General features: G+C 44.2%; 2 protein-coding genes across 8 annotated transcripts in view; one reads left to right on the top strand and one right to left on the bottom strand.

Annotated features, from left to right (window-relative positions):
* Nucleotides 1-26,785, top strand: part of slc26a10 (solute carrier family 26 member 10) — a 142,089-nt gene that overhangs the window by 54,708 nt on the left and 60,596 nt on the right. For all 7 annotated transcript variants that reach the window (XR_009509001.1, XM_059956119.1, XM_059956121.1 and 4 more), the window contains 6 exons: nt 2,871-2,966; nt 3,253-3,359; nt 8,105-8,174; nt 9,354-9,524; nt 11,124-11,178; nt 12,482-12,570. Coding sequence is in view for 6 of the 7 variants with exons in the window: in XM_059956119.1 (XP_059812102.1) it covers nt 2,871-2,966; nt 3,253-3,359; nt 8,105-8,174; nt 9,354-9,524; nt 11,124-11,178; nt 12,482-12,570 (588 nt within the window). In the remaining variant the exon portion in view is untranslated. The remainder of the gene's footprint in view (nt 1-2,870; nt 2,967-3,252; nt 3,360-8,104; nt 8,175-9,353; nt 9,525-11,123; nt 11,179-12,481; nt 12,571-26,785) is intronic.
* On the bottom strand, nt 19,233-20,271 carry LOC132384465 (general transcription factor II-I repeat domain-containing protein 2-like). Its single transcript, XM_059955614.1, has 2 exons — nt 19,499-20,271; nt 19,233-19,413 (listed from the first exon to the last, which is right to left on the bottom strand). Exon 1 carries the CDS (start codon nt 20,103-20,105, stop codon nt 19,503-19,505), a length of 603 nt encoding a protein of 200 aa, XP_059811597.1. The 5' UTR covers nt 20,106-20,271; the 3' UTR covers nt 19,233-19,413; nt 19,499-19,502.

Below are 26,785 nucleotides of genomic sequence, written 5' to 3'. Positions count from 1 at the left end.
GAACTCACAGAAGCGTTTCCCAAACGATGTTTGCATTGCGATGATTGCAGAATGTAAATACTCCGAATTTATCATGTCGTGACATTGTTTGAACTCTCTCAAATTGGGGAAGTGAGACAATGTGCCTTTCTGTAAATCTCTGGCAAGCAACGTCAACTTGCGCTCGAATGCAAAACATCCTCCAACATGTGCAGGGCTGTACGTCCTTACCCCGTTGAAGAGCTGTGTTCAGCGTGTTCAGGTGCGCTGTCATGTCTACCATGAAGTGTAGCTTTTCCAGCCACTCTGGCTGTTCCAGCTCAGGAAAGTTGAGCCCTTTGCTGCCCAGGAAAGTTTTCACTTCTTCCAGACGCACGACAAAGCGTTTCAGCACCTCCCCTCTGGACAGCCAGCGATAAAAACACGTTGTAGCGGTTGCTACACGCAGTCAGTAAACTGCAGTCAAAGATAGCTTTATTCGAACTAAACAGCCTTGCTTTTAAGCCTCCCTCAACCCGCCCCCCATGGGCGCGGATGCTGCAAAAGACATGTACTCACAAACCCCCGTAGGCTATCTCCCTTAGCCTGAACGCTGGCTAATTGTGAGCCGGTTCGGATGTGTCAGGAAATGCGTCGCCACAACGTCTTATTTAGATTGTACAAGATCACCATAATCTTCAAATTTAGATTTACATTTCAAAAACTAACAAACTAACATAAAATACATATTAATTAAATACTGACCATGTAGCGGTGTGCTACACGCAGCGCTAAAATTACGACACGGAGTCGGTAACTGTAGTCGAAGGAAAAAAACTTTATTCGAAATCTTCAGCCTCACTTTTAAGCCTCCCTCAACCTGCCCCCCCCCCCCATGGCGCAGAGGCTCCAAAGCTCTGTGCTCGCAAACCCCCGTAGGCTATCTTATTGTGAGTCGGTTCGGATGTGCCAGGAAAAGGGTCGCCACAACCAATTATTTCCCAAAGCAACAGGGAGCCGCAGCACAGACGTAAAAGAGCCACATGTGGCTCCGGAGCCGCGGGTTGCCGACCCCCGGTTTAGGAGAATGGGCAAAGAAGTGGCAGATGGAATACACTGTCAGGAAGTGTGTGGTCATGCACTTTGCTAGAAGAAATAAAAGCATAGACTATTTTATAAATGGAGGCTCAAAGGGTCTTGGGAGTCCTTGTGTAGAATTCCCTAAAGGTTAATTTGCAGGTTGAGTCTGTAGTGAGGAAGGCAAATACAATGTTAGTATTAATTTCAAAAGGACTAGAATATAAAAGCAAGGATGTATTGTTGAAACTTTATAAAGCTCTGGTGAGGCCTCATTTGTGAACAATTTTGGGCCTCTTTGAACTGGACAAGGTTCAAAGAATTGCATTGAACTGCTGCTGCTACGTCAACAAATTTCACGTCACAGGCCAGTGATAATAAACCTGATTCTGATTCTGACTCTGAAGTTTCGAAGGTGCAGGATGGTTGTGGTGTGGAGTGTATGGACCAAATCGAGGTGCTTGGGCCTGGGCCTGAGATCGAGGAATGAGCCAATAATTGGCCATTGCTGAAGCAGACTTGGAACTGATTTGAAGCCACAGATCTGAGGCGAGGCGAGGCAGATTTGAGGTGGTGGGTCCCAGGCCCAAGAGCGAGGAACGAGTCGATATTTGACCCATTTAAGCACCAGGCCAGATTGGAAAGGTCAGATGTGGGCTGAATCGAGGCGGTGGGGCCCAGGCCTGATACCATACCAAAATCTGAGTGTGAGGAACAAGTCGATGTTTGGCCGGTTTGAAAGGATCAGGTGTCGGAGCCAAACACTCACTGCTTAGCTCACTGAGTGTTTAGCTCACTGCTCGGTGAGGTTTACTTGTCGCTGTGCTGAACTGAGGCTGTGGCCAAGACCAGTGATGACTGACTTTGCAGTTGTGAGCTCACTTCCCTAAACTTTAGCTCTGAACGTTATTTGCTTACATTTTATTGTTTGCACGATTTGTTCGTTTTTTGCAAATTGGTGTTTGGCAGTCTTATTTTTTAATGGACTACTGAGTTTCTTTGTGTTGTGGCCGCCTGTGAGGAGACAAATCTCAAGGTTGTATGTAATATAGATATTTTGATAATAAATGTACTTCCAACTTTGAAGTTTGGAACCCACACTATCACAGGGAGAACTTGGAAACTCCACACAGCAGCAGAGGCCGGGATTGAACCTGGAGCTGTGAGGCAGCGCTCTACTAGTGCACCACTGTAATCAATGACGTTAACACAGAGTAGAAAACATGGATTATATAAGGAAATTGAGCCTTAATATAGGCTCTGCCTTGCAGAGCAGAGAACTGTGGATATTTTATTCAAATGGTAAACATTGTTTTCCTGTGGGGACCAGGGTAAATCATAGACTCATAGAATTATATAGCACTGAATCAGGCCCTTAGCCCATCACACTCATGTTGACCAACAAGTACCCATCTACACCAATCACGTTAACAGCACTTGGTCCGTGAGCTTCTCTGCTTTGGTGATTCAAGTGTTCATCCAGATACTTCCTAAATGTTGTGAGATCTGCCTCCCCCATCCCCTCAGGCAGTGTGTTTCAGATTCTAACCACCCCCACCCCTTGTGGGGATAATAATTCTTTCCCAGATCCCCTCTAGGTATTTTATCCCTTACCCTAAATCTATAACTCTGCCATATTTGGCCTATCCATGTCTCTCATGTTAGGTCCTCGCTCAGAAATCAGGCCAAACCTATCCAGTCTCTCCTTGTAACTGAAACACTCCATCCTAGGCAACATTCGCATGAATTTCCTCTGCAGTTCAATCAAATCCTTCCTACGGTGTGCTGTCCTGACAGCTTGGAGGCAGTGTTAATATAATCTCTTCTCTTTCTAGGCTGTCCTAGCCTGCATCAACATCACCAGCCTGCGCCAGATGTTCCTCCAGTTTCAGGACCTCCCGCAACTTTGGAGAGTCAGTCGGATGGACTTTGTAAGTCTTTCAAAGTCGGCCAGAGTGTATTCATCTTCTGAGGTAGCTGAGCCACTAAGAAATCATTCTAGAAGCAGTGAGGCACAGATTGATTGATGGCCTTCTCAGCTTGGGATTGGCCCCATCAGTGTCAATAATCAATAATCAGTAAAAATAATCAATCATCTCTAAACAGGAGCGGGAACGTCCCTGTCATTAAGTCCTGTTACGCATCCCATGACCTGTTTGATCCACCTAACCTGCTGTAAGAAAATGGTAACACTTTGTACTATGTACCTTATTTCAGATGGTCTGGGTGGTCACATGGTTGGCAGTTATCACCCTCAACGCAGACCTGGGACTCGCTGTGGGGGTGGTCTTCTCAATGATGACTGTGATCTACCGCACTCAGAGGTACTGTAATCACTCTGTGTTGTATGATTAGTGTCAGACGTATTGCTGAGTGATGAAATCCGTACTACCCCGGTGAGGGCTCTGGACAGGGTAGGTGTGGAGAGAATGTTTCCCCGGGTTGCAGTCTCTCACTGAGCACGGACAGGGGGCCAAAGTGTTTTCTCGCAGAAAGTTGTGAGCAATTCGATCTCCTTTCTTCAAATGCCGGGGAGCTCTGTGATGCACCATCAATAACTCTCTCTGAGACGTGAGGCGAGATATCGTCTTTTATTGACTGGAAGAAAGAACAAGCAGTAATTGACCACCATGCTACATCCTGGAGAATGAGGGCCGGGCTCAGGCCTCAATCGCCTTTATACTGGGGTCTGTGGGAGAAGCCACAGGAGCAGTCAGCAGGGGGTGTGTCCAGACAGCTATATGTAGTTCACCACATTCACCCCCCCCCCTTTGTTTTAAAAGAGAGTCCCCATGTGGCGAAGTTTCTTACAAGTATATTTACAGGTTAAGTCTATCAGGTGGTCGAATCTGTCGCTGCGATCTACGTAGCACCGGCTGTGATTGCACAGGTGCCGGTGGTGATTTCACCGGAGATGGTGGTTGTGCAGGTTCCGGCCTGACTGGAGGTGTCAGCCCACTAGGCGTCAGTGATCCCTCATGCGTGTGCGAGGCACCTGGTATATGTGCGTGCGAGATGCCCTATTGACTGGAAGAAAGAACAAGCAGTGGTTGACCACCATGCTACATCCTGGAGACTGAGAGGCCGGGCTCAGGCCTCAATCGCCTTTATACCGGGGTCTGTGGGAGGGGCCACAGGAGCAGTCAGCAGGGAGGCGTGTCCAGACAGGTATATGTAGTTCACCACACTCTGATTATTTTCAAGGGCACGAGAGGTCAATTCTGGAAAAGTGAGAAGCTCTAGGGTTACTGCAGGGAGGCAGAAGGGTGGAATTGAAAAAAAATTAGCCCCCTCTCCATGGACTCTGGCTAAACTTCTCTCTGCCTCATTAAAGGAGCCAGCATACTCAAAAACCCACACATCTCTTCTCCCCCCTCCCATCAGGCAGAAGGTACAAAAGCCTGAAAACACATACCACCAGGCTCAGAGAAAGTTTCTATCCTGCTGTTATGACTATTAGATGGTTCCCTGGTACAAATTCATGGACTCTTGACCTCACAATCTACATTGTTATGGCTTTATACCTGATTGTTTGCCTGCATTGTCCGTTCTCTGTAGCTGTGACACTTTATCCAGCACTCTGTTATCATTTTACCTTGTTCTACCTCAGTGCACTGTGTACTGATCTGATCTGAATGAACAGTATGCAAGACAAGCTTTCCACCGTATGATGGCACATGTGACAATTCTAATTCCAAGTAGATCAGCCCTGATCAAACTGAGTGACGAGGCAGGTTCAAGGTGTTGAGTGATGTGATCTCTCTCATCTGGTATGTTCCTACTGCCAGCTACCTGGTGGCATACACTTGGCACAGCTATGTTTCTCTGTGTTGCTAGATATGGGCATGGTTTTCCGAAGCCCAGGTGGTAGCATGATGCCACAGTTAGAGAGCTCATTGCGCACAATTATAGGGATTACAGTATTGACACAACTGCCATCCACAATTCAGCCTTGAATCATTGAGCACTTAGCCCAGATTCCAGCTGTTTCTGCTCTGCAGCTGTATAAAACTTTGGTCAGACTGCATATGGATTATTGCTTGTGCTCAGTTCTGGTTGCCTCATTATGGGAAGGATATGGTGGCTGTGGATAGAGTGCAGAAGTTCACCAGGATGTTGCCTGGATTGGAGAGTGTTAGTTATAAGGAGAGACTGGACAAACATGGATTGTTTTCTCTAAGGCGTCAGAGACTGAGGGGAGAGCAGGTAGAAGCTTGTAAAATTATGAGAGGCACAGATAGGGTAGGCAGTCTAAGTCTTTTAACCAGAGTCAAAATGTCGAATATTTAGCTTGGAAGTGAGAGAGACGATGTATGGGCCAAGTTTTTTACACAGAGAGTGGTGAGGGCCTGGAATGCTCTGCTGGATGCCAATACGATGGAGGTGCTTAGGTGTCATTTAGACATGCACATGAATATGCAGGCTATAGAGGATGTGCATCGCATTTGCGCGGGTAACAGGAAGTCAGTCCTTCAGTCCTTCAGCATGAATTATGATTAAATTCTCACTTCATATAATTTATTTCATAACAAATAATGAATTGTTTCTACAAGGTCATCAATTATAACTTTCCAAGGAGTTTTTGGCAATGGGCGAGCCTGTTAAATTGATCAAAGTCCCCGTATATGTTGAAGGAGTGATCCTGAACTCTTGTGGTCGAACGGAGAACAGTCCCAGCTCTTTCCTATTCCATCAACGGGCCGCTGGCGCCACCTTCCCCATTGATCACTGAACAAAATCATTTCTGCATTTGCATCACACCTGGCTTTCCTGCATGAATTTCAAGTGAAAGGAAAAAAATATTTTGCATTGTGACTTCTATTTTTAGCCCAAATTGTATTGCAAAATATTGAACAAATTAGACTCGTAGTCTTTGGAAATAAAGTTTATATACGTGCTGCCAGTGTTTTGTTTCCTGAAGCAGCCTGTGCCTGGTCAAAGTTGTCTTACAGGCACTAGAATTGCCCCTGAAAAATGCTGCCATCCAAGTCTGCTATTCTGTTTTGGTGACTTCACTTACTTGTGCAGGAAATTGTTAAAAGCACAACCTTACTTTCAAGATGAAAGCAAAAGTTTCTGCCTGGAATGCACTGCCAACGATGGCAGTGAAAGCAGATATGACAGAACTGTTTAAGAAGCTGTTAAATAGGAATGGAAGGGAAATGTTCAGTTTCTGAACTCCAGCTGTCTTAGGTTTTGTAGACAAAGTGAACAGTGGTTCATTGAGAGTAGTATTCATAAGGGTGAATGATACATGGTTCTTACAATGCAAGAACACAACGAGATACGTGCAGGAGTAAGTCTCTCATCCCCTCAAGCCTGTCCCAATATTCACTAAGACCATAAGACAACAAGAGCACAATTAGACCATTCAGCCCCTCAAGTCTGATCTGCTGTTCCATCATGGCTGATTTATTATTTCTCTCAACCCCAGTCACTTGCCTTCTCCCCGTAACCTTTGACACCCTGATTAAATCAAGAAACCCCATCAACCTTTGATTTAAATATAAGTAATGACTTGACCCCCACAGTCGCCTGTGGCAATGAATTCCATCGATTCACCACCCCTTCTGGCTAAGGAAATCCTGCATATGAACATGGTCAGTGTGTCCCAGGCCCCATCTCCACATTGCCTTCATTCCACCATCTTAAAATACCCCCAGTGACCTGGCCTCCACAACCCTCAGGGGCAGAGGGTCCCAGGGGTTCACCAGCCTCTGAGAGATGATGTTATAAATGACTGGCCATAATCCTATAACATTGTCCCCTCATTGAAGACCCTCCTACTGGTTGGAAATATCTCAACATCCACCCTGTCAAGCTCACTCAGGGGCTTACGCATTCCATAAGTTCACCCCTCATTATTCTAAATTCCAAAGAAGACAAATCTGATTTCTTTATTGCTCACCCCTCTCATCCCAGGAATTGAACTGGTGAATCTCTGTTGGACCGCCTCCGATGACAGTACATCTTTCCTGAAAAAAAAGCGCACCAGCTGTGGCCTCTTCATTGAATTCTTCATCATCAGAGAAATTACTTGTCGCAGAGGCTGGTGAATCTCTGGAATTCCCTGCCCCAGAGCAGAGGGGTGTGGAGGCCAGGTCGGGGGGGGGGGGGGGGAGGGGTATTTAAAGAGGAGGTGGAAGCACTTTTGAAAGATCGGGGAAGTGGGAAACCAACACAGCAGGAATTGAGGCCTAGGCCAGATCACCCATAATCTTATTGAATGGTGGGGAGACGCATACTCCTACTCCAATTTTCCTCCGTTTGTTCATGTGTTCTGACATGAAGGAATCCATGCCTTGATCTTAAAGAAGAGCAGGGGAGTTGCCCTTGGTGTCCTGGCTAAATTTTATCAGCACAAAGATTATATGGAGCACTGCTCATGGGATCTTGCCATGTACAAATTTGCTGCCTGCATTTCATACGTTATAACAACGTCTCCAGTTCCAAAGCACTCCAAGTTGTCTTGTGTTCTTAATAAGAGTGAAAGGTAAACTTGCTTCAGTGGCATCAGCCGACAGAGACCTATCGGCCACAATCTCAGAGAACTCCTTGTTTTTCCTCAAGGAGCATCTTGGGGTCTCTCCCATCTGCCTGAATTGGCAAACAGGGCCTCAGTTTAACTTGTTAGTACTTCCTGCAACACCGCACTAGAGTCTCTGCCTTGGGTCATGTCCAAGTCTCTGAAGCAGGACTGGAACCCACATCCTACCAACTCAATCAATGCCCAGGTTCTTTGGAATGTCCCCTTCTTCCCCACTCTCACTCCAACCACAGAAGAATAAACCACCCCATTAGCAAACCTGTACTGTCTAAGGGAAACTGCCAGTTGGAATGAGGGGGCAGTTCCTTGATGGAGCCAGCGAGAAGGAGAGATGCCTATCCCATCAGCCTTTGACCCAAAGATCAGAGCTGTGAGAGTAAGAATACCAAACTGTTATGGTAGCTAATGCTTCAGAAATGATCCTTAGCCTCTGCAGTACTGAGGGCAAGGACAGGAGGTGTTTTGGTGAAGGCTCTCACCATCGTAGCACCCGATGCTAACCTTTGGATTTTGGCTTTGCAGAGCTGACTGCTCCGTGCTGGGCCGAGCCTCAAACACCGAGATCTACCGACCTATGGAGGAGAACAGTATGGTAAGTTCCAGAGGGGTCAAAACCCCTTGTCCAGCTTCTGTCGTAACCACACTGAAGGCTCAGTATACATCGATCACAGAGGGCAGCACTCTGACACACCACTCTGGACTTTTGCTATGATAAAACCCAGGTAATAAAGTCCGAAGCTATTCAACCCTTCCATATAACTCAGGTCCTCAAGTCCTAGCCACGTCCTTGTAAATTTTCTCTGTACTCATTCAACCTTACTTACACCTTTGTTGTAGGTGGGTGACCAAATCTGCACATAATACTCCAAATTAGGCCTCGTCAAAGTCTTGTACAACTTCAACATGACATCCCAACCCCTGCACTCAATACTTTGATTTATGAAATTCAACGTGCTAAAAGCTCTCTAAATGACCCCACTTTCAAGGAATGATGGATCTGCATTGCCAGATCCCTGTGTTCTACCGCACTCCTCAGTGCCCCACTGCTCACTGTGTGAGACCTCATGAAGTGCAGCACTTTACACTTGCCTGCGTGAAATCTCATCAGCCACTTTCCAGCCCATCCTCAGCCTTCAACTCCAACCTAAAGTACCAAAGAATAGTTATGGTATCTTTACCTGGTCAGCTGAGATCAACTAACAGCAGGTAGCTATTTTGCCTCAGGGTTATGGTCAATTTAATAGACAAAAAGTCTAGGAATCTGAAATACAAAATTTACAGGTGGCACAGCACGTAGAGCTGCTGCCTCGCAGATCCAGATCTCAAGCTCTGGTGCTCTCTGTGTGGAGTTTGTACGTTCTCCCGTGGCCTTGTGGGTCTCCTTCAATCTCCAGAAGACATGTGGGTTGGTGGGTTGATTGGCCACTGTAACTTGTTCCAAGTGTGCGTGGGTGAGGGGTAGGAGCTTGAGGCAACTGATGAGAATGTAGGGAGAATAAAATGGATCAGTGTAAATGGGTGGTTGATGGTTAGAACAGACTCAGTAGGCTGAAGGGCCTGTTTCTACGCTGTGTGACTCCATGGGCAGGAAATCAGCTCATTTTCAGAAATAAGAAAATAAAGACATATAAAGTGTTTATTATTTCCCAGGTTCCCACTCGTCCTGGTCACTGCCCTCCCCGAGTTTGGTTCCATTTAACTCTCCTGTTGATGATTCTGTGAATTCCCTTCCATGCCATCCAGTTTTGCAGCTGCTCTTATTCTATTCCAGTGTCACGAAATTCCTGGTCTGAAGATATTGGCTTACAATGCCCCCATTTACTATGGAAACAAAAGCTTCTTCCGGGACGCCATGACCAGATTAATTGGACTCACTCAGGAGAAGATGAAAGCAAGAGCAAAGACCAGGAAGGAACTAAAGAAGATGGCAGTCGCCACCGTTGTATGTCTGTTTAGGCTCTGTGTGTGTGTGACTGTTGAGTGCATATGTCACATCTCGTGTGCGCGTGCAAGTATTGTGCATACATGTTGTGTGTGTGTATGTGTGTTTTATGCATGAATGTAACTGCATTGTGAGTGTTTTGCAGATGTGTGTGCGTGCGTACTTGTGTTTGCTTGTTTGTGTGTGTGTGCATGTGAGTGACATTGCAGATTACTTCAATTGCAGGTTATTACACACACACACACACACACACACACACACACACACCCCCCCCCCCCCCCCCCCCCTCCTCAGACCGGTCCCAACACAAATTCACTCAGTGGTTTGCAACTGCTCAGTTGTGCAAACTCAAAGCAAACTATCTGATTCAATAGAAGACAGTTAAATAATCAAATGAATTCATTCTACTTTGTGTAGGAAGGTGTCAGCAAACAGTGCCGAGAACAGAACGTATCACCAGCTCACATACTCTCCTCATCAAAGACTCCCAGTGTCAGTTGCAGCACAGGTTATATAGAGTGAAGCTCCCTCCACACATTCCTAAGTTAGTCGCAGAGTGAATCCCCCTCCACACCCTCCCATCACGTACACCTGGGGTCAGACACAGAGCAAATCTCCCTCCACACCATCCCATCACACACTGCTGAGGTCAGAAACAAAGTGAAGCTCCCTCCACACCGTCTCATCACACAATCCTGCAGCATGTGATCAGGTGAACTGCAGAACCAGCATGCAATTCAGAGAGCTAAGCGATCTCCAGGCCAACAGATCCAATCCTAGCTCTGTAGTCCTGCCACCTTTAGTTGTGAATGGTGATGGGCATTTAAACAGCCAACGGGAGGAGGGAGGTTCTGAGAATTTCCTGATCCTAAGTGAAGACAAGGGGAAGCACTCACAATCAGGTTCAGTCAGAAATGCTGAGTGAGTGAGTGACCCCAGCCACTCTTGCGATCCTGCTATTCTGAGCCGACAAACTCTCCCAGGTGAGGTACAATGAGACTCCCTTTCCAAAATCTGACCTTCTGGGGTTAATGGAAGTAGGATTTAAACCCCCTAACCAATAGTCAAACAATGATCAGACTCAGCCAGTTCCATCAAGGGAACTAGCCTCCCCAGCATCCAGGACACCTTCAAAAGGTGATGTCTTAAGAGGTGGCATCCTTCATTAGGACCCCCATCGCCCAAGGACATTCCCTCTTCTCATTGCTGCCATCAGGCAGGAGATGCAGGAGCCTGAGGACACACACTCAACGTTTCAGGAACAGCTTCTTCCCCTCTGCCATAACATTTCTGAATGGACAATGAACCCGTGAGCACTACCTCACTATTTTCACTCTCTTCTGGCTCTACTTCCAATATTTATATAATATTGTTATTGTAATTTATAGTTTTTATGTCCTGCACTGTAGTGCTGCCGCAAAACAACAAACGTCACGACATATGCCGGTGATATTAAATCTGATTCTGATTATATGTTGGGAATCTGGGATTAATAAGAATAATTATTTAGTCCCTCTGGTTACTGTATGAAATCAAACATGTACAAGCGCAGAAACTGTTAGTGTCCTACAGGATATAATGTGGTGCTTTTACCTCCAGGAGAATGGTCTGGCACGAGCGGCCTGCTCATCAGACAAAGACACATCACCTGCAGGTAATTAAATTATAGGGGAAGTTAACATTATTGTGCTGAGCATGTCTGCCTCAGACCCAGCTCAAGTTTTGTCAAGTTTTTGATCATTCTTGGGACATCTTTGGGTGGTGCTATTGTTGTCTTTTAAATATTTCGGAGAAGTGCTCCCCCCCCCACCAAAAAGTTACTACTTTGGCCGCATATTCAACTTCAGGCACAGTTATGCCTTTGTCACTTAGCCTTTCTTTCATCCCTGGGAATGAAAGGAATCAGAAGGAATCTTTTATTGATTGAAAATCAAAACTGCAGATGCTGGAAACCTGAAACAAAAACAAATCATGCCGGGGATACTCAGCAAATCAGGCAGTACCTGAGGAGAGAGAAAGGGAGTTAACATTTCAGGCCAATGACCCCTCTGTGGAAAGAGAAACAAAAGCGTTTTTGCCGTGAACCATTAATGCTGTTTCCACTCTGGCCTGCTGATTATCTGCTATATTTTATTTATCATCAGCTGCCAAACACATTCCACATTTTCTCTGGCATCTGGTCTGAAATATTTCCAGAGACACAAGAAACTGCAGCTGCTGGAAACTGGAACAAACTGCAAACTCTGATGCAGGATCTCGATCTAAAACATCAAAAATTTCTCCCCCACCACCACTTCGAATGCTGCTCGGCCTGCTGAGTTCCTCCTGCAATGTGTTTTTTGCTAAAATATTTCAATCAGCCCTTCTATTTAGCCCAAACTCAGATTATTTTGGTTTCCATGCTGGACTTGTGCTGACTATTTCCCCTCTCAACCACAACCTTACTCGCTTTACAAGTACAGTGTATCTCAGTTCTGAGTTTATTGATTTTGAGAATTTATTGAATTCTACCTTCTCCTGACTTATAGCAACCCCCAATCTATTTATTTTAATTATTCAATCATTTTGTTAACCTTTTGAAACTACACCTCTTTATTTCAAACTCACCAATCATCCCAAACCTTATTTTTCCTGCAGCTTCTGGGTCAGTTACAAATCCAACAAAAGCATCATCTTCTAAGCTGCTTGGAGTGTATCCTAACTTTGGCTTGTAAACCACTTGGAGTTTTACCCATTTTGCAGTTGATTGATTCAAATTTCCCAGTAGAGATCATAAGTTTTCCTGTTTTTCATATACTGTTATTAATTTTTTTTAATATTTGGAAATCTTCAGCTTTACAGGTAGTATATGTTGAGAAAAAAGCAGGTCAAAGAGCCTTGAGGACATTAAGGCTGTTGTAACGCCCAGCAGCTTGTCTTTGTGCAGCTAATGTAGACGTTGTTCTTCTGTCTGGCAGGTGATCGACAGGAGAGGATTCAGTCAGTTATAATCGACTGCAGTAGCATCATATTCATTGACACAGCCGGAGCAAGACTATTTGTTCAGGTAATTGGCAGCACCACACTTAGAGAGGTACAAGTTTCAGTGGGCATATGGATGATAAAAAAAATGGAGGGCAATATAGGGGGGAAGGGTTACATTGACCTTAAAGTAGGTTAAAAGGTCGGCACAACATCATGGACTGAAGGGCCTGTATTGCGCTGTAGTGTCCTATGTTCCATGCTCCACATTCTATGCACCACTCTCTGTGTAAAAATCTTACCTCTGACATCCCCCTATACTTTCCATTAGGATCTCTGCTTGATTGATGCCGCTTATTAACTTGCACACTTCTATCAAGTCACCTCTCATCCTCCTTCAAAATGATAATCATTACAGTTATAACCATGAGAGGCATTCCTTACCCTTGGGTTAATTCGTACATTTGTGCCCCAGAACTGAATTTTCTCTGGTATCTGGCCCAATTGTTCAATATTTTCGAGTGACCCTGGTGACCTTGCCTTCATCCATTGCAAATCCTCAGGCAGGTGCTTAATATCAGCAATATATTTGCTTGAGTATTTCCTCTCTAATCCCCACAATAATATCTTCTCAATTGTGTATATCAACAAATTTGATTTTACCTATGCTGGCTGTTATTCAAGGGTTAATAGAAAAGGTAGTATATATAATACTGCGTACCTGTACCCCATGCTGGTAATTTATTAAGAAGGCAGTGATAACTTATTCTCCCTTTCCTTTATACATAACCTTAGTGAAGTCAGTTTGAGGATCCTAGTTTCCGTAGAGGTGATGTTGCAGCTATATAGGACCCTGGTCAGACCCCACTTGGAGTACTGTGCTCAGTTCTGGTCACCTCACTACAGGAAGGATGTGGAAACCATAGAAAGGGTGCAGAGGAGATTTGCAAGGATGTTGCCTGGATTGAGGAGCATGCCTTATGAGAATAGGTTGAGTGAACTTGGCCTTTTCTCCTTGAGGCGACGGAAGATGAGTGGTGTATAAGATGATGAGAAGCATTGATCGAGTGGATAAACAGAGGCTTTTCCCCAGGGCTGAAATGGCTGCCACAAGAGGACACACTTTTAATGTGCTTGGAAGTAGGTACAGAGGAGATGTCAGGGGTAAGTTTTTTACTCAGAGTGGTGAGTGCGTGGAATGGGCTGCCAGTGACGGTGGTGGAGACGGATACAATAGGGTCTTGTAAGAGACTCCTGGACAGGTACATGGAGCTTAGTAAAATAGAGGGCTATGGGTAACCCTAGGTAATTTCTAAAGTAAGTACATGTTCAGCACAGCATTGTGGGCCGAAGGGCCTGTATTGTGCTGTAGGTTTTCTATGTTTCTAGTACAAGTTTGCCTTGAACCCACAAAGAGCTTATTCATTCATCATGGAGACCCTTGTAGAGATATTTGTCATGAAGATCCAGAGACTAATGTTCCTTTGTTCCAGATGGGTAGCAACGACAGGCCAGAGAGCTACAGTCTGGTGAGCCTGACTCCAATTGCAGTGGTGGGAATTCTGAGGGACAAGATCTACCATCAGTAGGATCAGGAATAGACAGCATGGTTTTATGTATGGGAGGTTATGTCTGACAAATCTTTTGGAGTTTTTCAAAGAGGTAATCAAGGGAATATATGAAGGTAGGGCAGTGGATGTTGTCTATATGGACTTTAGTAAGGCCTTGGACAAGATCCCGCATGGCTGACCTGGAAGGTTGGGACATAGAACATAGACCACAGGACAGGCCCTTTAGCCCACAATGTTGTGCCAAACCAATTAAATTAGTAATCAAATGGCTGACTAAACTAATCCCTTCTGCCTACACAATGTCCATATCCTTCCATTTCCCTCACATTCATGTTCCCATCTAAACATCTCTTTAAAAAAACCCTGATGTATCTGCCTCTATCACCAACCCAGGCAGTGTATTCCAGGCGGGAGGAGCTGGCGAGTTGGTTTCAAAATTGTCTCGATAATAATAGGAAGCAGAGGGTGATGGTTGAAGGTTAATTTTCTGAATGGAGGTCTGTGACTAGTGGGGTTCCCCAGTGGACAGTTTTGGGACCTTTCATTACTTATGTAAATGATTTGGACATGGCACAATTAGAAAGATTGCTGATATTTCTAAATTCAGCAGTCTTGCTCATCGTGAAGCAGGTTCCAATGAATTGCAAAGAGATCTCCTCATGTGTTAACCCTTTCATGCTCATGACCCTTCCGGTGGCAGCATATTCTTCATTAGATACAGGGCTCAAAACTGCTTAAATACTCCAAATGTTGTCTGCCTTGTAAAGCCTCAGCATTACATCCTTGCTCTTATATTCTCACCCTCTTGAAATGAACGCTAACATTGCATTTGCCTTTGTTACCACCAGCTCAAGTTAATCTTTAGGGAATCCTGCACGAGGACTCCCAAGCCCCTTTGCGGCTCCAGTTTCTGAGTTTGCTCCTCATTTAGAAAATAATCTATGCCTTTATTACCAAAATAAATGGGGGTCTATGTGGGAGGGAAGGATAAGATTGATCTTAGAGTAGGTTAAAGGGTCGAAGCAACATTATGGGCTGAAGGGCCTGTAGTGTGCTATGTTCTCTGTTCTATGTTCTATATGTACTAATCTCTCCAATTATATGAACAAAATCTAGGAAGAAGAAACAAAATATGGGGTTGTCATTGTGGCAGTGCCTGTACTCTGTTGAAGCAATTTACCTTGTTACTGCCTATTCTAGTTATTCAAGAATGCAGCTGTTGCCTGCAAATCTGGCATCTAACGCTAGGTTCAACTGTGCTATTTGACTGTGGATAATATGCCATGTAGTATTTCTGGTTAATTCCCAACAAGGACGTTGCGTTCTGCATGGCTGGGGCAGTAAAGTACATGCCTCTGTCAGTAGGTGTCAGAACAGGATGTTTGTAACTAGAATATTGTAGGACTGTGTGAGGGTCTCCATCTAGTAAATACTGATCATAACAGTCTGGTTTTTAGTGGTGTCAGTCCTGATGAAAATAGCTTCAATGTATCAATGGTTAACAAGATATACTTGTATTCCCCCTCTGCACGATGGCAGAAGATCAATGTAATCAATCTGTAAGTTTGTCCAGGGTCTGTTTACTGGTTTGGTTATTTTTTTTTTACACACATTAAATAATTATCCATCTTACTAGCAACCACCAACACAAGCTTTTTACTTGGAGAGTAATTATCTCAACTTCTTGGTGTCCCAAACATTGTGGCATTGGAATATTATTTGATTGTGTTCTTGCGTAGGTCAAAGTCGAAGTTGGGTTTATTGTCAAATGCACACGGGTGCAATGAAAAACTTCCTCGCAGCAGCATCACAGGCACACAGCATCAGATAAGCAGCATTCACAAGTGAAACATAAAGTAAACATATATTCTACACAATTTTTATAAGAAAACACAGTTAAAACAAAAGTACACTCTTTTAGTTCATAGTGATCAAAGTGATCATAGTGTTGCCAACACCACACACAAAATGCTGGTGGAACACAGCAGGCCAGGCAGCATCTATAGGGAGAAGCACTGTCGACGATTCGGGCCGAGACCCTTCGTCAGGACTAACTGAAAGGAATGATAGTAAGAGATTTGAAAGTAGGAGGGTGAGGGGGAAATGCGAAATGATAGGAGAAGACCAGAGGGGGAGGGATGAAGCTAAGAACTGGGAAGTTGATTGGCAAAAGTGATACAGAGCTGGAGAAGGGAAAGGATCATGGGACGGGAGGCCTCAGGAGAAAGAAAGGGGGAGGGGAGCACCAGAGGGAGATGGAGAACAGGCAGAGTGATGGGCAGAAAGAGAAAAAAAAGGAGGGGGAAAAAACTAAATATATCAGGGATGGGGTAAGAAGGGGAGGAGGGGCATTAACGGAAGTTACAGAAGTCAATGTTCATGCCATCAGGTTGGAGGCTACCCAGCCAGTATATAAAGTGTTGTTCCTCCAACCTGAGTGTGGCTTCATCTTGACAGTAGAGGAGGCCTTGGATAGACATATCAGAATGGGAATGGGACGTGGAATTAAAATGTGTGGCCACTGGGAGATCCTGCTTTCTCTGGCAGACAGCATAGGTGTTCAGCAAAACGGTTGCTAAACTGTTGTTATTGGGGTTGTGTCGAATGGCTGACAGGAAGTAGCTGTTCTTGAACCTGGTGGTACAAGACTTAAGGCTTCTGTATCTCCTGCCCAAGGTAATTGTAAGAAGATGACATGACCGGATGTTGGGGATCTTTGATAATAGATGTTGCCTTCTTGATGCAGCCCCTCCTGTAGATACTATCAATGGTAGAGAGGGATGTGTCTGACATACTGTCCATTTTTAAGAATAAGTCAGAGTAATACAGCATAGAAACAAGCCCTTCAGCCAAACTGGTCCATGCTGAGCACAGCATCCTCCTTGCCAGTCCCAATTGCTCATATTTGGCCCAAAACCCTCCAAGCCTCTCCCTTCCATGTACCTATAACAATGATTCTTAGATGTTACAATTGTACCTTCCTTGACCACTTCCTTTGGCAGCTCATTCAAGGTACTCACTACCCTCTGTGTAAAGTCTATCCTGGAATTGTATATTAGATTTCCATTTACCATATGAGATGGCATAGATTCCATCTTGGACTTGTTTTGGCTCCTTATCCATGGTTTGGGCCTGTATCAGATCCGCAGTCTTATTCTGATTGACAGCTCCCGCTTCTACCTGTTCACTTATTGGTTTCCATGGTCCCCCTGCTTGGGTGCTTAACCTTGACAATTTATTTGCTTGTGTATTCCCTGTAGAGAATATTTTACAGTGTGGCTCTATGTTAATTATGCCATACACTCATCCTTGGGCTGTTTGGGTGACATTTGAGAATGAATGCAGATGGTAAAGGTTTACTATCTGCTGGTACAAAACTTCCTCCTTCCTGTAGTGGAAAGCAGTTGGTCAGGCTGTTACATCATGCATACACGTTGTTTGAATATTGGTGATTGGTTTAGTATCACTGCAGGTACCAAGGTATGGTGAAAATCTTTGTTTGTGTGCCATCCAGACAGATCATTCCACAAATCAGTACATCAAGTTAGTACCAAAGAAAATGGAATAACAGAATACAGAACATAGTGTAACAGTTACAGAGAAAATGCACAGGCTGTGACGAGTAGACAGAGAGATGAAGAGTTTATTGTACAAGAGGTCAGTTAAAGATTGTTATAACAGCGGGAGAGAGACTGTCCTTGAACCTGGTGATATGTGGTTTCAGGCTTTTGTATCATCTGCTTTTGCGGTTAATTCAAAATTCAGCGCACTAATTTTAGCTGGAGGTTTCAAATCCTTATGCGTTAATAGCTTCATATGTAAATCTCACATCCTATTTCCTCAACTACCCTGAAGGATTCATCAACAACAAAAAAATTAAAATGGCATCTGAGGTTTTATTTTCCTTTGGAACCTGCCTCCTGCCCTTATTATTCCCTGTAGTGGTACAGATGTAGTGGTCCATGTAGGGACCAACGATGTAGGTAAGGTGAGTGAGGGGGGTCCTGCTTAGAGAGTTCAGGGAGTTAGGAGTGAAGCTGAAAGGCAGGACCTCCAGGGTGACAATCTCGGGATTGCTACCTGTGCCACGTGCGAGTGAGGCGAAGAATAGAATGATTATGCACATTAATACGAGGCTGAGAGCATGGTGCAGGAAGGAAGGGTTCAGGTTTTTGGATAATTGGTCTTTGTTCCAGGGACGTTGGGATCTGTTTCGAAGGGACGGTCTACATCTGAACCGGAGGGGTACTAACATTCTTGCAGGAGTGTTTGCCAGTGCTGCTCGGGGGGGTTTAAACTAGATGTGCAGGGGGCAGGGATCCAGATCCAGAGGGTTGGTCAGAAGGAGCATGGGGTTAAATGTGTAGAAGGTTTGGGTGATCTTGAGAAGGTCATCAAAATTCAAGGTGCAATTAGCCCGATGGAAGTTCAAGGAGCTGGGTTAGGTACAGTAGACAGTGTTTTAAGCAAAGAGAGGAGGAATGGCTAAGAATTCTATACTTGAATGCGCATAGTGTCAGAAATAAGACAGATGAGCTTGAAGCTCAGATGAAAATGGGGAACTACGATATTGTTGGGATAACGGAGACATGGCTGCAAGGGGATCAGGCCTGGGAATTGAGTGTACCAGGGTATACGTTCTATTGTAGAGACAGAAATATGGGAAGAGGGGGTGGGGTGGCCCTGTTGGTGAGGAATGAGATTCAGTCCTTAGCAAGAGGTGACTTGGGAACAGGGGAAGTAGAGTCTGTGTGGATTGAGCTGAGGAACAGTAAGGGTAAAAATACCCTAATGGGTGTTGTGTACAGGCCCCCAAACAGTAGCGTGGATATTGGGTACAAGTTGATTAGGGAGTTAACATTGGCATGTGCTAAAGGTAATGCAGTCGTTATGGGAGATTTCAACATGCAGGTGAACTGGGAGAATCAGGTAGGTGCTGGACCCCAGGATAGGGAGTTTGTGGAGTGTCTAAGGCAGGGGTCAGCAACCTTTACCACTGAAAGAGCCACTTGGACCCGTTTCCCACAGAAAAGAAAACACTGGGAGCCGCAAAACCCGTTTGACATTTAAAATGAAATAACACTGCATACAACGTTTTTTTTTTGCCTTTATACTATGTATAAACAAACTATAATGTGTTGCATTTATGAAATTGATGAACTCCTGCAGAGAAAACGAAATTACATTTCTGCATGCAACAAAAACATTTTGAACTCCGAAAAAAAGACGTTGGGTTGAAAGTTACTTTTAAGTAAAATATTCAATGTCTATTTGAGTCCTTCTTGTATTTATGAAAAACGCCAAACTTAAATTTTCCGCCAGCAGCAAACCAAAAATAACGTCAGCCAGCTGTCATCCTGAAAAATGAAAGGACTATTTCACTGAACAATGAAAAAATATGAATATAAGTAAAATAATAGGCAATTAAAATATTTATCATACTTGGTTAATGGGATTTCTGCTCCTGGACCTCAGCGCACAGCGTCTGCACATCAGGGCTGTATGATGTCACCTTCATCTTTACACAGGATCGCAAGCTGTCATCTGTGAGGTTTTCAATATCACTCCATTTGTGTTTCTGAGCAAGAACGGCCTTCTGACGGACAACATCTTCAAGGTCTGCTGTCAAGCGTCTAAACTTGGACACCCATATGTCTTTGTCGGCTATGTCGGCCAGTTCCATCTCAAGATCAGGTTGACTCACACCTGCCAATGCAGTCGTATTCAGTAGGGAAGGATCGATGCTTAAGGGAGTGACCGGGAAGGATAATGTGTTTTTTTCCTCTCTGAACTCACAGAAGCGTTTCCCAAACGATGTTTGCATTGCGATGATTGCAGAATGTAAATACTCCGAAATTATCATGTCGTGACCTTGTTTGAACACTCTCAAATTGGGGAAGTGAGACAAAGTGCCTTTCTGTAAATCTCTGGCAAGCACTGTCAACTTGCGCTCGAATGCCAAAACATCCTCCAACATGTGCAGGGCTGTACGTCCTTTCCCCTGAAGAGCTGTGTTCAGCGTGTTCAGGTGCGCTGTCATGTCTACCATGAAGTGTAGCTTTTCCAGCCACTCTGGCTGTTCCAGCTCAGGAAAGGTGAGCCCTTTGCTGCCCAGGAAAGTTTTCACTTCTTCCAGACACGCGACAAAGCGTTTCAGCACCTTCCGTCTGGACAGCCAGCGATAAAAACACGTTGTAGCGGTGTCAGTAAACTGCAGTCAAAGATAGCTTTATTCGAACTAAACAGCCTTGCTTTTAAGCCTCCCTCAACCCAGCCCCCCATGGACGCAGATGCTGCAAAAGACGCGTACTCACAAGCCCCCGTAGGCTATCTCCCTTAGCCGGAATGCTGGCTAATTGTGAGCCGTTTCGGATGTGGCAGGAAATGTGTCGCTACACTTAGGTTGTACAAGATCACCATAATTACATTTCAAAAGCTAACAAACTAACATAAAATACATTTTAATTAAATACTGACCAATTATTTCCCAAAGCCACAGGGAGCCGCAGCACAGAGGTGAAAGAGCCACAAATGGCTCGGGAGCCGCAGGTTGCCGACCCCCGGTCTAAGGGATGTATTTTTGGAACAGCTTGTGCTTGAGCCAACCAGGAACAAGGCTATTTTGGACTTGGTGATGTGTAATGAACAGGAATTGATAAGTGATCTTGAAGTAAAGGAGCCATTAGGAAGTAGTGATCATAACATGATAAGTTTTTATCTACAATTTGAGAGGGATAAGGGCAGATCAGAGGTGTCAGTGTTGCAATTAAATAAAGGAGACTACAGAGCCATGAGGGAAGAGCTGGCCAAAGTTAAATGGGCGGAAAGACAGTGGATCAGCAGTGGCAGATATTCTTGGGCATAATACAAAAGATGCAAAAGCAGTTCATTCCAATGAGAAGGAAGGATTCAAAGAGGGGGAAGGGGCCACAGTGGTTGACAAAGGAAGTCAGAGATTGTATAGCATTAAAGAAAAAGAAGTACGACAGGGCTAAGATGAGTGGGAATACAGATGATTGGGAAAGTTTTAAGGAACAGCAGATCTTAACTAAAAAAGCAATACAGAGAGAAAAAATCAGGTATGAGCTCAGTCTAGCCAGGAATATAAAAGGGGATAGCAAAAGCTTTTTTAGCTATGTGAAGAGAAAGAAGATAGTTAAGAACAATGTTGGCCCCTTGAAGAATGAATTGGGAGAAATTGTTATGGGAAACAGGGAAATGGCAACAGAATTTAATGCGTACTTTAGATCTGTCTTCACCAGGGAGGACACAAGCAATCTCCCAGATGTATGGATGGGCCAGGGTCATAAGATATCAGAGGAATTGAGACAGATTGACATTAGGAAAGAAACTGTGATGAGTAGACTGGTAGGACTGAAGGCTAATAAATCCCCGGGTCCAGATGGTCTGCATCCGAGGGTTCTAAAAGAGGTGGCTCAGGAAATTGCGGATGCATTGGTAATCATTTTCCAATGTTCCTTAGATTCAGGATCAGTTCCTGAAGATTGGAGAGTGGCTAATGTTATCCCACTTTTCAAGAAGGGAGGGAAGGAGAAAACGGAGAACTATCGCCCTGTTAGCCTAACGTCAGTCGTGGGGAAGATGCTTGAGTCCATTATTAAGGACGAAATAGTGGCACATCTTGATGGCAGAAATAGGATTAGGCCGAGCCAGCATGGATTTACCAAGGGCAAATCATGCTTGACTAATCTGTTGGAGTTTTTTGAGGGTGTAACAAGGATGTTAGACGAGGGTAAGCCAGTGGATGTTGTGTACCTAGATTTTCAGAAGGCATTCGATAAGGTGCCACATAGGAGATTGGTGAGTAAAATCAGAGCTCATGGCATTGGGGGCAGGGTTTCAACATGGATAGAAAATTGGCTGGCAGATAGAAAGCAAAGGGTAGCAGTGAATGGGTGTTTCTCGGACTGGCTGGAGGTGACTAGTGGGGTACCACAGGGCTCTGTATTGGGACCACAGCAATTTACGATTTATGTCAACGATTTAGATGAGGGCATTGAAAACTATATCAGCAAGTTTGCTAACGATACTAAACTGGGTGGCAGTGTGACATGCGAAGAGGACGTTAGGAGAATACAGGGAGTCTTGGATAGGCTGGGTGAGTGGGCAGATACTTGGCAGATGTCATTCAATGTGAATAAATGTGAAGTTATCCACTTTGGAAGCAGGAACAAGAGGGCAGAGTATTGTCTGAACGGTGTAGAGTTAGGTAAGGGAGAAATGCAAAGAGACCTAGGAGTCCTAGTTCACCAGTCAATGAAGGTGAATGAGCAAGTGCAACAGGCAGTGAAGAGGGCAAATGGAATGTTGGCCTTTGTTACAAGGGGAATTGAATACAAGAGCAAGGATGTTCTTTTGCATTTGTACAGGGCCCTGGTGAGACCACACCTGGAATATTGTGTACAGTTTTGGTCTCCAGGTTTAAGGAAGGACATTCTGGCAATTGAGGAAGTGCCGCGTAGATTCACTAGGTTGATTCCTGGGATGGCAGGGCTGTCTTACGCAGAGAGATTGGAGAGATTGGGCTTGTACACGCTGGAATTAAGGAGATTGAGAGGGGATCTGATTGAAACGTTTAAGATAATTAAAGGGTTTGATAGGATTGAGGCAGGAAATATGTTCCAGATGTTGGGAGAGTCCAGTACCAGAGGGCATGGATTGAGAATAAGAGGTCAGTTATTTAAAACAGAGTTGAGGAAGAGCTTCTTCTCCCAGAGAGTTGTGGAGGTGTGGAATGCACTGCCTCGGAAGACGGTGGAGGCCAATTCTCTGGATGCTTTCAAGAAGGAGCTAGATAGATATCTGATGGATAGGGGAATCAAGGGATATGGGGACAAGGCAGGAACTGGGTATTGATAGTAATTGATCAGCCATGATCTCAGAATGGCGGTGCAGACTCGAGGGGCCGAATGGTCTACTTCTGCACCTATTGTCTATTGTATCATACTTGACATTCTTTCCAGCTATAACATTTATTCTATCTTCTCAATTCCAATAACGCTGAATTTACCATTAGTTATAGAGTTGACAGGAACTTTTGTTCCCTCCTGGGGAGGCTGGTGAAGGTGAAAATTTGTCTATTTTGTCAAAAATGAGATCAAGGATGCTGAAATTGTCACAAAAGTGGCTTCAGAATATTTATAGATTGAAAACAGATCAGGCATGTACAGATGTAACTCACGTTGCTGGTCAGCAAGTTGGCTGATGACACGAGAAATGGCGGAGCTGTGGATAGTGAGGAATGTTATCAAAGGATTCAGCAGGATATAGATCAATTGGAAATATGGGCAAAGAAATGGCAAATACAATTCGATCTGGTTCAGTGTGAGGTATTGCACTTTGGGGGGGGGGGGGTCAAATGTATGAGCAAAGAAGACAGGAAATGGCAGAATCCTGTTTTCCTCATTTACCCTAAAGGATCATCAACAAAAAAAAAATGGTAACTGATGCTCCACATAAGCCTGTACCACCATGCCTCTATTTACCCTATCAGCATATCCTTCTATACCTGCCTGGCCTCATCAGCCTTCTTCTGAAGATGCCAATGACATATCTCAAAGAAACCTAATGGTCAGAGCTGCTGCTCCAGAAATGAAAAGTTAGCTTTCCATTGAAGTCAAGGTCAAAGTAGAGTAATTAACAAAGTACACATGTGCCAATATTATCTTGAGATTCATTTTCTTGCAAGCAAATTACAGGAAAATAAAATAAACAGAATATAACATGGAAAAACTATAAATAACAAAAACTGACAAACAACCAATGTGCAAAAGAAGACAAATGGTGCAAATTAAAAAAAATATTACTGAGAAAATGAGTTGTAGAGCCCTTGAAAGTGAATCTGTAGGTTGTGGAATCAGTTCAGAGCTGAGGTGAGTGAAGTTATCCACATCATGTTTCTTTCATGCTTCTTGATGTTCTTTATCCCATTCCTAATAAGCCTAAATTGCTCTTCATTTATACAATTCCTTTGCCTCTTAAGTGACTTCACACACATATGCTATTTCCTGAGATAACATTTTTTACGCAAACAGTCTAAAAGCTTCTTGGAGATGCAGATCCCAGCTGCTCACAATTACTGCTGTGAAGCTAACTTCCCTGACTACATAAACATTCCAACTATTAATAAATAAGTTATTGATATGATAAGTGATTGTCTCCATCTGGTCTGCAAGTGTCCTTGAACTGAGCAACTTAACCAACATTCACTAGCTTTTGAAGGGAGCCAAACTAAATACAGTGGCATGCAAAAGTTGGGGCACCCCGGTAAAAATTTCTGTTACTGTGAATAGCTAAGCAAGTAAAAGATTACCCGATTTCCAAAAGGCATAAAGTTAAAGATGACACATTTCTTTAATATTTCAAGCAAGATTACTTTTTTATTTCCATCTTTTACAGTTTCAAAATAACAAAAAAATGAAAAGGGCCCAAAGCAAAAGTTTGGGCACCCTGCATGGTCAGTACTTAGTAACACCCCCTTTGGCAAGTATCACAGTTTGTAATCACTTTCTGTAGCCAGCTAAGAGTCTTTCAATTCTTCTTTGAGGGATAGTTGCCCATTCTTCCTTGCAAAAGGCTTCTAGTTCTGTGAGATTCTTGGGCTATCTTGCATGCACTGCTCTTTTGAGGTCTATCCACAGATTTTTGATGATGTTTAGGTTGGGGGACTGTGAGGGCCATGGCAAAACCTTCAGCTTGTGCCTCTTGAGGTAATCCATTGTGGATTTTGAGGTGTATTTAGGATCATTATCCTGTTGTAGAAGCCATCCTCTTTTCATCTTCAGCTTTCTTACAGACAGTGTGACGTTTGCTTCCAGAATTTGCTGGTATTTAATTAAATTCATTCTTTCCTCTACCAGTGAAATGTTCCCCATGCCACTGGCTGCAACACAAGCCCAAAGCATGATCGATCCACCCCCATGCTTAACAGTTGGAGAGGTGTTCTTTTCATGAAATTCTGCACCCTTTTTTCCTCCAAACATACCTTTGCTCATTGCAGCCAAAAAGTTCTATTTTAACTTCATCAGTCCACAGGACTTGTTTCTAAAATGCATCAGGCTTGTTTAGATGTTCCTTTGCAAACTGCTGACGCTGAACTTTGTGGTGAAGATGCAGGAAAGGTTTTCTTCTGATGACTCTTCCATGCAGGTCATATTTGTGCAGATGTCACTGCACAGTAGAACAGTGCACCACCACTCCAGAGTCTGCTAAATCTTCCTGAAGGTCTTTTGCAGGCAAACAGGGGTTTTGATTTTCCTTTCTAGCAATCCTACGAGCAGTTCTCTCGGAAAGTTTTCTTGGTCTTCCAGACCTCAACTTGACCTCCACCATTCCTGTTACCTGCCATTTCTCAATCACATTACGAACTGAGGAAGCGACTACCTGAAAATGCTTTGCTATCTCCTTATAACCTTCTCCTGCTTTGTGGGTATCATTTATTTTAATTTTCAGAGTGCCAGGCAGCTACTTAGAGGAGCCCATGGCTGCTGATTGTTGGGAGAAGGTTTGAGAAGTCAGGGTATTTATAAAGCTTTGAAATTTGCATCACTGGGCCTTTCCTAACAATGACTGTGAACAAGCCATAGCCCTAACAAGCTAATTAAGGTCTGAGACCTTGGTAAAAGTTATCTGCGAGCTCAGATCTCTTGGGGTGCCCAAACTTTTGTATGGTGCTCCTTTCCTTTTTTTCACTCTAAAATTGAACAAAATAAAAATAATGCACTAATCTTGCTTAAAATGTTGAAAAGAATGTTTCATCTTTAACCTTATGACTTTTGAAGATCAGTTCATCTTCTACTCGCTTAACTATTCACAGTAACAGAAATTTTTACCGAGGTTCCCCAACTTTTGCATGCCACTGTATTTAGTTTGGCTCCCTTCAAAAGCTAGTGAATGTTGGTTAAGTTGCTCAGTTCAAGGACACTTGCAGACCAGATGGAGACAGGACTGGAGAAAAAATGCTGAGGAGTAGATTTAAAAGGTGGGGGGAGGGAAGGGAGAGAGCAACACAAGGTAATAGGTGAAACCTGGAGGGGGAAGAATGAAGTAAAGAGCTGGGAAGTTGATTGGTGAAAGGGACAGAAGGCCATGGAAGAAAGAAAAGAGGGGAGGGGGCACCAGAGGGAGTCGATGGGCTGACAAGGAGGTAAGGTGAGAGAGGGAAAAGAGGATGGGAAATGGTGAAGTGGGGGTGGGGGGCATTACTGGAAATTTGAGATATTGATGTTCATGGCATCAGACTGGAGGCTACCAAGACAGAATATAAGCCTCCAATCTAAGTGTGGCGTCATCAAAACAGTGGAGGAGGCCATGGATGGACCTATTGGAATGGAAATGGGAAGTGGAATTAAAATGGGTGGCCACTGGGAGATCCCGCTTTTTCTGGCAGACAAAACCAGGTGAAGTGGTCTTCCAATCTATGTCGGGTCTCACTGAACAGGAGGCCACACCGGGAGCACTGAAGGCAGTATATGACCCCTACAGGTTCCCACTTGCTTCAAACAAAAGGTGCAGCAATGGGCACTTGCATGGGTCCCAGCTATACCTGCCTGTTTGTTGGCTACATGGAAGAGTTTATGTTCCAAGCCTACACTGGTAACCGTCCCACACTTTTCCTGCGCCACATTGACGACTGCATTGGTGCTGCTTCCTGCACCCATGCTGAACTCATCGACTTCATCCACTTTGCCTCCAACTTCCATTCTCAAA

Source organism: Hypanus sabinus, chromosome X1 (assembly GCF_030144855.1).
Source record: "Hypanus sabinus isolate sHypSab1 chromosome X1, sHypSab1.hap1, whole genome shotgun sequence".
Lineage (NCBI taxonomy): Eukaryota > Metazoa > Chordata > Chondrichthyes > Myliobatiformes > Dasyatidae > Hypanus > Hypanus sabinus.
The sequence above is the reverse complement of the archived record's forward strand: the minus strand, read 5'-3'. Positions and strand labels throughout refer to the sequence as shown.